Source organism: Chrysemys picta, chromosome 18, assembly GCF_011386835.1.
Source record: "Chrysemys picta bellii isolate R12L10 chromosome 18, ASM1138683v2, whole genome shotgun sequence".
Taxonomy (NCBI): Eukaryota; Metazoa; Chordata; order Testudines; family Emydidae; genus Chrysemys; species Chrysemys picta.
Window position 1 is genome coordinate 13605564 of NC_088808.1, and position 16850 is coordinate 13622413.

Consider the following 16850-nt stretch of genomic DNA (forward strand, 5'->3'; position numbering starts at 1 on the left):
CCTCTCTCTCCTTTACATACATGCAGGAATAAAGCTGCGTGAAGCCAACCAACAGCAGCAATTTAACCGCAATGTGGAAGACATTGAGCTATGGTTGTATGAGGTGGAGGGACACTTGGCTTCTGATGATTATGGAAAAGATCTTACTAATGTTCAGAATCTTCAGAAGAAACATGCTCTGTTGGAAGCAGATGTTGCTGCTCACCAGGTAGCACAATTTCCTTTCCTCCCTCCCTTACGGGCGTATTAACATGATTATTAAGCTAGACAAAGCACTAACTGCTAGTGTCTGTGGAATAAAGGATTTGTTAGTGTTTCCACGATAAAGGTGTATTTCAGGAGTTTACAATTTTGTTCTCCGAATTTGCTCTGAACACAGTTTGGTAGAAAGATTTGTCTGGGAACAATGTTTCTTTGAGTGACTCTGCATATTCCTATTTATGGGCACTGTGCAGCCTTGTGGTACCTCACAGTAAAACCTCTTCTAGCAGTGTCAGCTAGAACACATCTTTGTGCCCCCTCCCTGTCTCCCTCCCTGCCACCCTTCCCCTCAGCTTCAGGATGCACCGAGGGTGAAGCTATAAAGGGGGCAGACTACTCTCACCACCTCATTTCCTTCCAGCAGTGTGCCTGGATGGATGTTAACCGCGCTGGTCTCTTCGGAGTCGGCATCTCTTTCTGCTTAGAAATAGTTAGTGTTAGCTCATTACAGAATAGTTAGTGAATTAGCATTTCTCCCGGTTCAGAGTTATGGATGAACTGAAGAAACAGAAGAAGCTGGAGTTCAAGAAGTGCGCTTCCTGCTTGGCAGTCTTCCTGGCATCCAACGGTCATGTGTGGTGCCTCGGAGAAGCGCACTCACCCTCTGGGTGTTTGATTTGCCAAACCTTTACTCCCAGAGCCCACAAGGATAGGGAGACTTGCTTGCAGCTCCTCCTCCTAAAGGAAGCCCTCAAGGCTAGGCCCTATGGAGCCGATCAGCATCCTAAGTCTAAGAGGCCAGTCTCTGTCCCCGTGGCTACTAGTGGCTCCAAGGAACTGAAGCGTTCTAAGAAGCCACTTCCCCGTCAGGGTCAGACTCAGTTCCTGCAGTTCCCTCAGTCGAACCCCCAAGGCTACAGATATGTGAACTATGGTCAGAGCCAACTACCCTGGTTCTGGAAGAGAGATCAAAAAATAGTTCAGCCACGTTCACCGGTGCCATACCTCATTCCTCCCAGCTATCCAGCCCTGATGGAAACCCTGTGGCTGCAGGATTAGGGCCAATTCTGACTTCAGCTTTCAGATCCAGGAAGATGGAATTGCTCAGTGTGTCAGAATCTGGGCTGTTGGCACCTTTGCTTCTGCCTCTCTGTAGCCATTTTGTCTCTATACCTCACTAGCAGTGCCAGTTCCCATGCATCAGAACTGTAGCATACGCCCAACTCTGACAAGACTGCTACAATTCAGCAGCAGAGATCCATTCCTTCTTTGGTAGCAAAGGATATGGACTTGTGTCTAACAACTGATCCAGTGTTGTCATCTTTGGATCTTCTGTTGGTTCCTGGGTCAGATGTGGCTACATCCTCTGTTCCAGAGAGCTCAGTCAATGTGGCAGCCCAGGTTTCACCTGCCAATTTCAGTTGCTTTTCTGTTCTTAATGGAAAACACATGGGTTCCAAAAGATTATTTATTTTTCCCAGTGCTTGACTTAGTCTTCCTTGTTCCCTGCTAAGAAGAGGAGGTTAGAAGATGCTGTGGGTCTGTTTCCAGATCATCCTATACTTCCTCTGCCGAGGACCCCTAGAGACTCTCCGCAAAGAGCTGGATTTTCATTCTCTTTGGATCTGCTTTTGTCATCATTACATTCTATATTGGATCCAGACTTGGAACCAAGAGGAAGAGAGAGGATGAATAGAGAAATCTGTGTCTTGCTTTGTACCACCCTATGGTCTGTCTCCCACAGGCATATTCCTGATCCCTATTTGCTGAGGAGACTGGCAATCCAGGACCCCATGGCTTTATTGGGGGCCACCTCAGGAGTTTTGTAATTACCCTCCAAGTGGATAGAGAGATAATGTTTCCTCTGTTGAGAATCTCTGGACTGCCAAATCCTTCATATCTGTTGACATTACTGACAGTGATGCCTGAAATGTTGTCAGAGGAAGAAGACAATGAGAGAGCTCCTTTCTGATCAGAAGCATTTGGAAATGGACTATGAGCCTGATTTATCGCTTGATGAACATGTGGGGTAGCTTCAGCCTCTGCTCCTTCAGGAGACACTGAGCAGTTCCACAACTTGGTATATCATATGGTGTCCGCTTTAATTCTTTCCTGCCGTGTCTGTGGAAGAGACTTCTCTGCTGGTGTTTGATATACTTGCTACTTAGAGGAGTAAAATATGCCTACCCATTTGGATGGTTTGCTACAGCCAGCTAAATCAGTGTGAAGCACACCTGTTTCTAAGAAAGCAGAGAAGTTGTATCAGATACCCTCTGAATGGTTTTCCTACTTCCACACCCACCCTGTCCCTAACTCTCACTCATGATGGCTGTTGCCAGTAACAGGGCTAGATCTAGATTATCGCATTCTACCCTAGCTGATGAAGAGGGCAAAAGGATTGACTCATTGAGGAGCAAGGTGTTCTCCTTGTCCCTCAATATTAGGACAGGGAATTATCAAGTGGTTATTGCCCTTTACCAATACCATGTATGGGAAAAGATGACTTTATTTTTCCAAGACTTCCCAAATGACAAAAGTAGGTTGGCGAATGCCATCTTAATGGAAGACCAGAATGTAGTCAAACGTGTGCTCAGGGCCTCTTTTGGCACTTCAGACTCTGTTGCCAGAATATTGGCATCTGCTGTGATGATCAGGAGAGACGCTTGGCTCCATTGCTCCTCCCTAGCTATGGATGCTAGAACTAAGCTGGGGGACCTTGCTTTTGAAGGGGATGGTCCATCCTGGACAGTGACTTCAAACACGGCTCCCCAACCCATGGTAGACCACCTGAATCATTTGAGAGTTCATGGGAACTGGCCCCCTTCAGGAGAGATCCTTGCATATCAATATTAAGAGCTCTCAGGTCATTCCTCCCTCACTTGCAATGGAGGTTTGTGCAGGTGGAAACTGACATTACATCAGCAACGTATTACGTCAACAAGTGGGAGTGGGGGCCCACTTTGCTCCCCTGTGTGCAGAGGCTATAAGACTATGGTATTGGTGTATTTGTCATAACATTCATCCTGTAACTCAGCATCTAGAAAGGGAAAACAATGTAGTCGTGGACCATCTCAGCATGACCCAGCTCTCAGATGCACAAATGGTCCCTAAAGGATCAGTTGGTTCACACTGTATTTTCCAGGTGGGGTCAACTATATGTGGGCTGCTCACAACGAGGGTCAACAGAAAGTGTCTTCGCGGTTCCAGAGTGGGTAGGGACTGTGAGTCCCTGTCAAATGCCTTCCTTCTGCACTGTGGGAAGGGCTTGTTGTATGCTTTTCCTCCATTTCTGTTGATTCAGAAGATAGTAAGGAAGATACATCAGGATAGGGCAAGGATGATACTCATTGCCCCATTTTGGTCATGTGGTGGTTTACTGATCTCCTTCAACTGTCTGATGGTGTCTTTGTGTCTTCCTCTGTCCCAGAAAGAGAGAAGGATTTTTCATCCAAACCAACAGTTTCTTCAACTGATGGTGTGGGCAATCAGACTCTGACTGTGTCTGCTCTTGAGCAGTCATGTTCTTCCTCAGTGCATGACATACTAATCAACTCTCAAAAACAATTTACTAGAAACGGTTACCTTCTAAAATGGGCTAGATTTCAGACTTGGACGAAGGGACGATCTGATTCTCCTGCCTCTGCTTCCATCCCTTGTGATATGGAATACTTAGCCCCTGATTCTTTAAGTACATTATCTAACATAGTTAAAAGTTTGTCAGCCATTTCCACATCTCGTATTCTAGTTGATGGTAGATCTTTATTTGTTCATAGTTCAGTTAAAAGGTTTATGAGAGGGTTATCTACTGTGTATCCCTCTGTTAGAGATCCTGTCCCTTCTTGAGACCTCAACTTGGTGTTGGCCATGCTGCTAAAATCAACCTTTGATCCCTTGGCTGAGTGTTCCTTCTACCATTTATCTATCGAAACAGCTTTCCTTATTTGCTATCACATCAGCCGGGAGAGTGAGTGAATTGAATGCACTTATGGCTGACCCAACCTTTCATTTCTTGGCATAAGGACAAGCTAGTTCCCAGATTTTTACCTAGGTGATGTCTGATTTCCACATCAATCACACCATTAATTTGACAGATCCCCTTCCCCCCCCCCTCCCCCCAGCAGCACTCTAATTGGGGGAGGGAGGTTACAGTTCTTCATACTTTGGATGTTAGAAGAGCTGTAGCCTGTTACCTGGAAAAAACTAAGAGTTTTCATCAATCATCTAGATCGTGTCTTATGCCAAGAACATGGTGTATAGAGTTTCTGTCCAGTCTGTTTCTTGGTGGATTAAACAAATGACTCATTGCTACACACTGGCAAAAGTCCCTGTGCCTGCTGCAATTTGACTCCATTCCACTAGAGCTGTGATACTTCCTTTGCCTATCTTAGGCAGGTACCAGTTGCTGAAATTTGCAAAGCTGCAAACTGGACTTCTATGCACACTTCCACTATGCATTGTGCTCTGGACTCGGCTTCTAGGGGGATGCAGAATTTGGCAAAGCGGTGCTTCAGTCTCTGTTCAACTAGGATTTTGTTCCCTCCTCCAGGTTAGTTTTAGCACCGCTTACCAATCTGTTCCTTAAGTGGGAATATGCAGAGCCACTCAAAGAAGAAATGAAAGTTACTTGTAACCGGAGTTGTTCGAGATGGCTCTGCATATTCACGCTTCACACCTGCCTTCCTGTCTCTGTCAGAGTCCTTGTTGTTTTGTCTCTCTGGCTTTGTGGTAGAAGGAACTCACATGGTGAGGGTGCTCCGCCTCCCTTTAGAGCATTACCCTCAGTGCACTGTGAGTGGTGCTAAGTGGAGTTCAGGAGCACGCTAGCTGATGCTGTTAGGAGAGGTTTTTATTATAAGACACCACCAGGCCAGGAAGTGTGAATATGAAGAGCCATCTCAAAGAACTCTAGTTACAGGTAAGTAACCTTCATTTTTATTTTAGTTTTTTGAAGTAACTGAGAGAAATGCAAAAATCCAAGAAGATTACTAACTGTTTTGACTTGTTGAGAGCACAAAGTCATTCTGTGGCGTGAAACTTCCAAGATCCATTTATCAGTTTTAAAAGGTGCATTGCACCTTATTTAGTAGAGAACTACTCAAAAATGCTTAATGCTCTGGGTGATGTTAACTCTCATGTTCATTCATGAGGTGGCTATTACTGTCCATTTTTTCATTAATTCAGACAATACACAAATCAGTTATAAAAGACACTCAAAATTCCAAATCCAAAGACTTTCACAGCTGAAGACAATCCTAGCTTCTACACATCACCTTTAAAAGTTCAAAACCACACACAGCAAGGAAACTCCGTAACATGCAGATTCCAGTAGCTTCATTACAACTTGCTTAATTTTAAACTTTTATTTAAATTTGCTGAATACTCCTGTTGATCTGACTTTTGGGAACAGTCAATACATTTGTAAGTTTATTGGAATTTGGTGTTTTTCTTTTGTGTAGTATATTGTGAGTCTAAAAATCATACACATCTCTATTAAAACTGAAACTTTTCACTCAACTGTTTACTTTTTGTATTTCTCTCTGCTTTTAGGCAGTGAAAATAACTGGTTGATTTCTAGTCCAATTTCACTTTGATTTTTCTCATCCATTATTGCAGTACAAAGGGATAAGCTAAAGACCTAGAAATGTTACATAACAGTCTGGCTCTGCAACTAACAAGAATAATCAAAGCCTAAACCATCCTGGAGAATACTGATGTAATACCATTGCTGAATTAAATTTTAGGATCGCATTGATGGCATCACCATCCAGGCTCGCCAGTTCCAGGATGCTGGACACTTTGATGCTGATAATATCAAGAAGAAACAAGAAGCTTTGGTGGCTCGCTATGAAGCTCTGAAGGATCCTATGGTAGCTCGCAAGCAGAAGCTTGCTGACTCTCTTCGCCTGCAGCAACTGTTCCGTGACATTGAGGATGAAGAGACCTGGATTAGAGAGAAGGAACCTATTGCAGCTTCAACAAACAGAGGTTGGTACATCCTCATCTTTGTGCTTCCAGTTATTTTAACTGGATAATTCTGTTGTTCAATGCCTGTGTATCTTTACAGAATATAATTTGGGAATTTCTAAAATGTTTCTGACAGGGTTATCCATGGCATTGGTTTGAATTACAAATCTATTGTTACAGTAGTTGTTGTCCACGATTCCTTTATTACAGATTACTTTGTGACGTTTCTAACTTTTTATAGGGCAATTAATTTTACACAGTAAGAGATCGAGACTGTAATCAGACCTACTCACTGACTAATCTTGCAGGATTCAGTCAATGTGTTTCATGCTAGAATCTTTTATTTAACCTATTGACTTCAGTGACTTTGATCTCATAGATTAAGATATATCCTATGATCTCTTTCAGGCAAGGATTTGATTGGGGTCCAGAACCTGCTAAAGAAGCACCAAGCCTTGCAGGCAGAAATTGCAGGCCATGAGCCGCGCATTAAAGCAGTCACCCAGAAAGGAAATGCCATGGTGGAAGAGGGTGCGTCTAAATATTTTAATCCTTCCTAGTTCATAAATTCAATATTCTTTTTTCACTTTACATCCTCTGGCCCTATACAATTGCCTCTTTTATGATAGTTTGTATGTGCATAATAGTATCTGCCAGAGGGATTAAATAGCCGATTTTGATTTATCGCTGTCCTTCACATGGAAATACATGTGTGTTCCTGGGGAAATCCATATCTTCTATTTAACAGATTTTCATCTGCTGCTGCTAGTCACCTACATATTGGTACAAAGTAATTGTCACATTAAACCAATGAGCTGTAATTTTATCCTAATACATGGCTCCTAGTGATGTCTGATCTTTTCACTTTTTCCTTGAAGTCTCATTTTAAGGTACTACCTTTAAATATTCTGAGAAATAATAATCAATGGTGATGGGAGCTCTGTAGCTCCTGCTATTAGTGATATTACATTTACATTAGTATTTTTTATTCAGCAATCTTACTAATGTACCCCCTCTTTCCAAAATTCTAAATGCTTTTTCAAATCAGAGTCTTTTTCTGATGTAGAAACTCAAGCCTTGAAAGAACTGGCCTTTTCCTGCATCACTGTAAACAAATAGAAAGGAAATGATTAGGGCAGGGTGGTCTTTGTCTTCAATGACTCAAATGTTCCTGGTGCAATCTGACAAGAGAAAACGGTAACTTTCATTCAGTGTCAAAAGGACACTGCCTGCAGAAAGCCAAACTTGGACTAAGCTTTGTGTGATAATGAAAACCATTCAAAGTAAGATGGATAGCTTTACATAAACCAGACTTGTGTGATTAAAAAAATGCAAGTCATCTTTCAGTCCCTTCTGTCGTTTGTATGTCTCTAAATAATGTCTCCAAACCCACTTTTCTTGCTCTTTCATTATTTAGGACACTTTGCTGCTGAGGATGTGAAAGCCAAATTAAATGAGCTAAATCAGAAGTGGGAATCGCTGAAAGGCAAGGCCTCTCAGCGTCGACAAGATCTAGAGGACTCCCTGCAAGCCCAGCAGTACTTTGCTGATGCTAATGAGGCTGAATCCTGGATGAGGGAGAAGGAGCCCATTGTGGGCAGTACAGACTACGGAAAGGATGAAGACTCTGCTGAGGTGTGGAACTGGTGGTATTTTGTTGCATGTGCAAAAAGTAGCAGTGGGAATCTGATGTAGGATTGATAAAGATAATGAGTTGTTCTGCAGGTTTTAGTGTTTATGTGAAAGTGAGAAGGACAGCATATACAGTAAGCTGCTTGTCTAGCAAATTGTAGCGGAGTATAGAAACAAGAGTATGTATTCTTGTTCTCCACTTCCATTAATAAAGTTCCCTGGGCAAGATGTTAGACTAGCTACAAAGAAAGTTGGCATTGTTATTCACTTTGTTATAGGATTTTCATATTGTGTGGAGGAGACACAGGGCATAATATCTCAGTGGATTGGTAATGGGATACAGTCTTTCACACCTATGTCTTCAGTATGAACCTGCCCTTCAGTAGTTCATTAATGATATATAGCTGTGAGATGGTTTTCAAACTGCTATTTTAGTAGTATTGAACCAGTTCCTAGTGGATGGTAGCTATATCACAGATTACACAAACTGGCACCCTTGGTGGTAATTCCAAAGCAGTAGAAGCTAGTGACTTCAAGAACATGAAGTCTAAACTGCTCTCACTTCCAGAGGATGGTATTCCCTACTCAGGGTTGAAGCACATTAGTGGAGCAGTGTCAAAAACTTTCCCTGCTGCTACCTGTGCCATATCTGTTCTGTGGCTAAATAGAGGTCTTCACTCTTCAGAGCTGCTAGTCCTGCAGTTCTCATGAGAACTGCATTCAATATATATACATTAAAATTAACATATATGTATATATAAAGTGTAGAATCTGTGAAGTGGTTTTCTGATGTGCATGTTGCAATGTTTGTTTGGTTTCAGGCTCTTCTGAAGAAACATGAAGCTTTGATGTCAGATCTTACCGCTTATGGCAGTAGCATGCAGGCATTAAGGGAGCAGGCCCAGTCATGCAGGGTAAGGAAAGATGGCTAATCATCTGTTATAGAAACAAACCTTATTATCATCAAGCATTATTGCTGAGTGTTTTGTTCTCAAATCTAAGTTAGTGGTCTTCGTCTTTGTGCTCTACTGCTGCCTATTGTAATCGATAACAGGCATGTATGTAGCACAGATAGAAGACAATTGGTTTGGTTTGTTTAATGAAACTGATATAGTTGTTGGCCTTGTTTGTGGGTTTGAATGTAGAAACGGCACCCAAATAAACCTACTTCAGCACTCTTTCATTAGTTGCTAAACAGGAATCCTTTAATACCTGTAGTAGGTATAATTAAGGCTGCAATACTTTGTAGAACAACTTTATTAGTTACATTTCAACATGCAGCCGTTTCTATTGTGTAATGCATTTTTCTCTTTCCTCCTCTTCATGGCAGCAACAAGTTGCTCCCACAGATGATGAAACTGGGAAAGAGCTGGTCCTTGCTCTCTATGATTATCAAGAGAAGAGTCCCCGGGAGGTGACAATGAAAAAGGGAGACATCCTCACACTGCTCAACAGCACCAACAAGGTAAACTCTCGCCTGCCAGGATTCTGTACTGCCTGGTACACTTGGTCTTATACGCACTAGTGAGCTTTTTTGTTGTTAAACAGCACTGTCATAGCATAGTTAAATCATTTACATAGTCATTCTGTGCTTCCATTCCTCCCTCAATTCTTTGGCACCCCTCTTCAACCCCCAGAGGCTCCGCCCCTCTTCCTCTGTTTTACAACCCTCATCACTCTGTTGTACCCACCAACTTTCTACATGCGAGACTTCATTCTCTTTATATCCCATCACCATTCAGCATTCATTGACCGTAAGGGCTCATGGTTGAGAGATGAAGCTATTCTTTTCCTGCTCAACTGCACTCCTAGTCCCTTCTGGCCAGGGGGCAGAGAGCTTGGAAATCAAATTGGAGATTCACCATGGTACTGCAGAGGATTATTACTGAGAGCAGGTTCAGTTTAGTATCTGAGGGGGCTTCTGAAAAGCTGTGCTCTACTCTTGCAGAGGGGTGGAATTGATGGTAGGCCTCTTCCTTGATGGTATTTTTGTCCGTTGTGGTTTTTTTTGTTTTGTTTTTTTTAATTGAAAGAAAAACAAAACATTTGTGTTTAAAGTCTAATGGTGTTAATGCACGAATCCATGTACCAAAAATCCTGTGGGCAGAAACACTCACAGGACTGTCCTGATGCTGATGAGGTACACTGAAAACATGTGGGTAGTGGTAGTTCTCTTGTGCTGTTCAGGTGCTACTAGTAGCCCCCACGGAGTTACAGAAGTTGCTTGTTTGTGGTTGTGTATCCATGTCACCTATCAAGATGAACATGTAATCAAGGTTGTATTTTCCTTTCTTTTCAGGACTGGTGGAAGGTAGAAGTGAATGACCGTCAGGGTTTTGTACCAGCTGCCTATGTGAAAAAACTAGACCCTGCCCAGTCTGCATCCCGAGAGAACCTACTCGAGGAGCAGGGCAGCATAGCCTTGCGGCAGGAGCAAATTGACAACCAGTAAGATCTAACTAACAGGACCTAAAATCAGTCGTAGCACTTGTTGGGTTGGCCAGTGCCTCACTTCTACAAGTTTGGGTAGACGTCCCTTTAACATCAGCGGATCGTTGCATTAGAACCCAGTGTTGCACTTTTACAGCAGGAAAATGCTTTTTTTTTTTATTGATCCATTTCATTCTTAATTCTAGATTCTTCTGCTGCTTTTCCAGTTTAACTGTACAAATCATGAAATTGAGCTCAACTTACTGTCTAACTTTATTTTCCGTGGTTTTGTTGTTGTACCTAACAACTTAAACTTGTTTGTGAATTATTTCTGTCCTAAGCAGCATTCATATTTGTAATTATATCGTCTTAACACGCAATTATGTTTGAGACGCCTTCTTAAATCTGATTATCAGAAGTACAGTACCCTCCATATACAGGACTGGCCGTGGGCAATTAATTGTTTAGGGGTCATGGCTGTTTGGCTCTGGCTTGTTGCAGTTTTTCAGAGACAAAGTGCTGCCACTCTGCACTATGTGAGCTAAAATCTACCTGCATAAAATTTTAATTTGCTATGCAGATGAAGAAAGCTGCCTGAATGCTTGGTAAATGCCTCTCCTACAGCACATGGTAGCTGTAGATTAGCTTGAGGCAGAGCAGTAGAGGATAGGTGTGGGCTACAGGCTCATCTTATCAGACTACTTGGAAAGGAAAATCTAGAAGTTGTATGCTCCCTCCCAGCTGTTCTCACAGTTATGCTGTCACTTTTACAAGAATTCCCACCCACTCAGTTGTTTTGAGACACCAGCTATTAAATGTGTTGGTAAATTATTGGCTTTGTAAACTGAGAATGAAAACCTGTTTTTTTAAATTGTATTATACTGTAATACATAGTACATACTAGAGGGAGGCAAGAACGCAAGGTTCTTAGTAATAAATTTCTGAACAGTTTGTAACTCTAACTCTAATATACGCTTGCACACTGCTTCTGAGAGCTAGAAACTAGGGTGCATTATTTTGGAATGGTGGGAGTGCCTTTCAGTTCTGAACTGAATGGCATGATTGAGAAGCGAGATGGCCCTGTAGTGAGAGTTCAACTGTGCTGATGATGATTTCTTTACGTGATTTGCACTGACTGATTGGCTTCAAATTTTGCTTTTGAATGGCACCTAACTTTCTCCATTTAAATGTGAATTCTTAACCTTCATCTCCCACCACAAATGACCCCTGGATGGAGCTGCTGCTTTCATTATTTTTGTTAATCTAACTAATTTTTGCATGCTTTTGCTGTGCTCCCTCTGTCTGTGCAGGACTCTCATAACTAAGGAAGTCGGCAGTGTATCTCTACGTATGAAACAGGTCGAAGAACTGTGAGTAGGATTCACCCCTTTCTAAACCATGCTGTCTCCATACTAGTTACCTGTTCATTCTCCCTTTTTTCTTTCCTCCTTTGGGAGTGCTGCTCCAGAGGGACACAGGGAAGCAATTTGTGCAATGTAGAATAGTCTTAATTTAGAACAGTAGTAGATATTTGGCACATGATCTCTTACAGCTAGACAGCAGCTTATCTTGTTGGCCACTTCTGTCTTTGCTAAACTGGAGGCGTTGTTACTTTCTACCATACTGATCTTGCTTATGAAACAAGACATCTGCTTGTCTCCATTGACTGAGTTAAAAAGAATCCTGCAGTTTCTTAGGTGTATGTAAAAATGTGATCTATTTATATACATACATGAACGCGTGTGTGTGTATTGGAATACAGCATATTACATATGAATGGCTTAGAATTATTTGCAGACACAATTAAAATAATCATACCATTCACAAAGGGTGATCAAACCCTGTTATTTTGCTCCATAAAAGTTGCATTACAGGCATACAGGAAGGTTCCTCACTGTCATAAGATTAAGTTAAAATATTCTATTAAAACCTGCTGGAACAAATGTACTTTGCCTTGAGCTCTGACAAACCGCCAGAGGAAGCAAGTTCCATGGGTGACTGCTCTCGCTTGAGAATGCTCTGCCACCTTTCCTTCAGAGTTTGTCTCAGGCACCCACAACAGAAACATCCTAACCACTCTTAATTGTCACAAAGTAGTTGAAGGAAAATCAGCTTCTAAGGGAATTGGATCCCAGGTCATTTATGGGCTATATAATTATGCTTCCTAGTTCCTGAAATTGCACCCTGAAGCCAACTTTTATGGTCAGTGCAGGATGTGACACTCAAGTGCTATGTGCGTATGACAGCCCATCCCATTCAGAAGATGAGCAGCAGCATTCTGCATGAGTCTCAGGTGGACTCAGTCTCAGCCAGTTCACTTCCTTCTGACTTCCAGTCTTAATCCGATACCAAGATGACAATGGTCTCATTGAATTTAAGTTTCATAAAAAGGATACACAAGTAAGTATGGACATCATGTATTGACACTGGAGCCCTAAGTGTCTAGCTTTTCTCCGACAGTCTTACATGGACATTGAATAGGAGAAGTGACAGAGTGATACCCTGTATAATCCATCCTATTGAGAAGTAATTACTCATTATTCAACCAGTGTGCTCTTGGTCTTAGGAATGAAACCATTGCAAGGGTGTCTTGTTCACCTTTGTATGGTGCTGCAGGTGACCCAACGATATCATAGAATTAAAGGCTGCTAATTTAATCAAATTAGAATGGACACTTTCCCTCTATCCGTGGCTTGAAGATGGAAATCAGTCATGGATATTAATAGTCTCTCTACTATACTCAAGCTTGAAATCTGATTGAAGAAATCTGAGGAATCCAGAGGCTGCCCCATCACCAGAAGATTTGAAACAGGATGGCAATTAGAGAAACTTTTGGAGGGGGTTTTTCCAGTAGGGCTCTAACCACAGATTCCTTAAAATGGTCATCAAGTTTGCCCTCCCCAAAAGAGGCATTCACAGTCCCCCGAGACTTCTCTGCTGTCTTTCACCAGCCATAGCTTGTAAAAGGACTCCAAAGACCATCTGTATCCATTGCTTCCACTTTGTTGTATGTTGGAAATATTTAGACTTGATTGCGAGAAATAAGCAGAAGACATTTACCCACCCACCTACCTGTGCTTTTCAAGTAATTGCACAGTATTTCTGTATATACTACTTGCTCTGAGAGATCCTAACTCCTTAGGCAAAAATATTAATTTGCTTTGGGCTTTTAAGGCATAGGAAAACTATGTACCTTTTTTTTTAAGCTGTCGTATGTCTTTAGGACCTAATTCGAGTCACATTTATCCTAATGTAAATCAGGAGTAATTCCATTGAAGTCAGTAGGAATCACACAGATGTAAAAATGGTGTAAGTGAAATCAGAATTAGGCACATTTCTATTGCACAGTTGAAAATCTTTGCTTTGTGAAAGGAGGGGAAAAAAAGACAAGATCACCAAGTATTCATCAGATATTACATTGAATAACAGGCAAGAATCTTGTGTCAGACAGCTGTGAGCTGTCAAATTTAAATGAGCTGTGGGAAATTGATATACTAGAAGAAAATCTTTTAATGTGCTGTTTAGCATATTTTATGCATATGTTTGATATAGTTGCATGAACAAAATATAAGGTAGGATAAATAAGTAAAAGAGCTTATGTTGTATGCAGCTACCCCTGCGTTGCTGACCTGCATTCCTTATCCTAAGCTGCAATTCGCTTTGCTTCTGCCCATCAAAAAAGCCCTGTATGTGGGAAGTCATGGTTCAGTGTCGTGATCTGTGTAGTATAGAAACTTACAGGGTTTACATCTACATGATCATTGTCTGTTATTGTGCAGAATGATTTATTTGGCATCTCCTTGTAGGGATTTCCTTCATCGCTGGTGCTGCTAGTCCATTTTTATCACCTTCATATACTCTAACTCTGTTCAGGTGAGATCTGACGGTCCCCCACCCTCCCTCTCTGTATGTTCCAGATATCACTCTCTTCTTGAGCTGGGGGAGAAGCGCAAGGATATGCTGGAAAAAAGTTGCAAAAAGTTCATGCTTTTCCGTGAGGCTAATGAGCTGCAGCAGTGGATCAATGAGAAAGAGTCTGCACTCACCAATGAAGAGGTGGGGGCTGATTTGGAGCAGGTTGAGGTACTGCAGAAGAAATTTGATGACTTTCAGAAGGTAGGTTATTATGTAACCTTTTATGTAGCACAATAATTCTACGTCTTCTTGTCATCCTTCAGCTCAGATTCCTGATGAGGTTTCCATGACAATCCCTTCATAGTTTGGTATAGTTCCACTAAGACACAACTCTGTGAAGCAAGCAGAGCATTCAGTTTATTTCTACTGGATCTGCTGCTGGCGACCCCATATCCAGACAGCCCAAGCTGGTACTCTGCTACATGTTATCTCCACCTATGTAGCACCAGAGGAAACCCTCCTTTTTATTTAGCATTTCTGAACGTGGAATCTCCTGCACCGACTGTAGGTGCTACTTTTACTACTTCCTCTGTGCTGAGTATGCCATCCAGACAAGGAAGCTTCCCCCTCCCTTTGTTTAAAGGCAGAGTGATCAGGCACTCTGAACTGCACAGTATTCTACAAGACATGAAATAATAATGGCCTCTGCTTTGAAGAGGAGGTGATTGGTTTTATTTTTTTTTTCTCCACCCACCATTGGTGAGTGTATGACATTGGCTGAATTTTGCCTTGCATGAGATGTAAAAGAGCTTTAAAATGTTTTCCCTCTTGCTCTGTGAGCCATTGTGCTTAGAAGTGCCAGGGGCTCTGGACTAATGATTTGGAATAACCGGTGATTCAATATGGGCTGTATTACATTTACAACTTGAATGTTAAGTAACAAGCAGTCTGAGCTGGCCTAACGTTACAGGTGAGAGATGGGTGCCAAACACCTTGATGTCTCTGTAATAAACTGACTGCTGAACTTAATATATCATCTTCAAGACTTCAGTGCCAGCTCTCTAGTATAAGGAAGTATGTTTATTCTGAAATACAGAACTTCCCTTTTTCTACTTTTAGTAATCCATTTAACGAGTTGTTATGGGGCCTGAAATAGTGGCCTGTATCATAAAATCACATCTTGAGTCATCTCTTCTAGTGTATTTATCCAGCACAATAGCTGATCATTTTTTAATCTTCTCGGTAATGCAATTTAAATTAACATTGTAGTTAATGGTTTTAAAGCTGTCTAGAAATTAACTTTATTTTAGTGTGGGGAAAACTCCAGTAGTCCAGTTCTTTAATCCATTGACACTGGCAGTTGGGATTTCTTGGCATAAGACTCTATGCATTGTAGATCCACTGATGACTGGAAAGGTCAAAAGGGCTAAATCCCTGCTGTTCATAAATTGGGTACCTTTTGATGCCTCTGATTGACAACCTTATCGCCTTGTGTTTTGATAATATAAATGTTCATGCTGTGATATTTACTGTTCTGTGCAGGATTTGAAAGCCAACGAATCTCGTCTAAAGGACATAAACAAGGTTGCGAATGACCTGGAATCGGAAGGGCTGATGGCAGAGGAAGTACAGGCAGTACAGCAACAGGTCTGTGTTTTTGTCACGTGGTCCGCTGCCATTTTATAATAAGAGACAGATGGAATTGGTTTTGTCCTTTCTTCTCCTGTTTTTCCATCTGTCCTCTACTTTTGCAGCTGAAGATTTTTATTGCTTCTATTTCCCTACTTATTCTTTTTTCTAGCTTGCTGGTTGTCTAAAAGTGGCTTTGGTCAGCAGGGTAGCCTTTAGATCATTTCATTGTAAATATTGCTATAACATACATCTAGATAATATTTAATTTTTTTAATACTTGGAAGTTCTAAATTAATAGTATGTGGATTTTCCATGACTACTAGTGATGCTTTGGACAAGTCATTTAATCTCTCTGTCCTTGTTTCTACATTTTTGATAATACTGTTAGACCTTACATAGGTGAGGATTAGTTGGTTAATGGGATAAATTCACTCCACTGTTCATGCAGTTCTTTGAACATTTAAAATGCAATATAAATGCCCAAGTATTATTAGCTTTCCATGACTGCTTTTGCTTGTGTAAATAATTCTACACAATATCGACAATTATAGCAAGACCACCGAAAACACTTATTCCTTTATAAACCCTGTGATAATGTATACCATAATTCATTGTGAGTATCAAAACTCTGCCACTTGTGCTGCATGTATTTTTTTATTTGAGCACGTTCTTCAGCTGGTAGTACACAGACGGTTGATGTAGCAGAATACTTTTGCTTCCTCTTTGTAGGTTACATTGTTCATCCCATTTCCTTCCCTTTCCTCAAAAAGAATCAAATCTTTCTAGATTTTCTTTTACAAAATAACATATCCATTTTCTTTTCCCTTACAGGAAGTCTATGGCATGCCCAGGGTAAGCATTGTTATGATATTTGCATGCTGTCTTGCAGAAGCTTTAACAGAAAGAGGGTTTGGACATACAGAAGAGAAGATTTTGTGACCTGAGATCCCTTTTGGGTCATAGTTCATCTCTCTCAGAACCCTCTTTCTTAATAATGTCTTTGAAGGGTGACACAAAAATTCTCTCACCTTTTTCAGCCAAATTCAGGGAGATTATCTTTTTGATGCATTCATCCTCTGATACTTATATCTCAAGCCAATAGCCAGCTCAATGCAGGGTAGCTCATGTGGCCCTGG

General features: G+C 41.4%; 1 protein-coding gene across 12 annotated transcripts in view; it reads left to right on the forward strand.

Annotated features, from left to right (window-relative positions):
- Positions 1–16850, forward strand: part of SPTAN1 (spectrin alpha, non-erythrocytic 1) — a 73278-nt gene that overhangs the window by 24133 nt on the left and 32295 nt on the right. For 6 of the 12 annotated variants that reach the window (XM_008169226.4, XM_065572297.1, XM_008169224.4 and 3 more), the window contains 11 exons: positions 27–208; positions 5943–6186; positions 6574–6696; positions 7583–7800; positions 8619–8711; positions 9128–9262; positions 10097–10245; positions 11538–11597; positions 14145–14343; positions 15625–15729; positions 16546–16566. In XM_008169226.4, coding sequence (XP_008167448.2) covers positions 27–208; positions 5943–6186; positions 6574–6696; positions 7583–7800; positions 8619–8711; positions 9128–9262; positions 10097–10245; positions 11538–11597; positions 14145–14343; positions 15625–15729; positions 16546–16566 — 1529 coding nt within the window. The remainder of the gene's footprint in view (positions 1–26; positions 209–5942; positions 6187–6573; positions 6697–7582; positions 7801–8618; positions 8712–9127; positions 9263–10096; positions 10246–11537; positions 11598–14144; positions 14344–15624; positions 15730–16545; positions 16567–16850) is intronic. The other 6 variants (XM_065572299.1, XM_065572300.1, XM_008169227.4 and 3 more) reach the window with 1 other exon arrangement.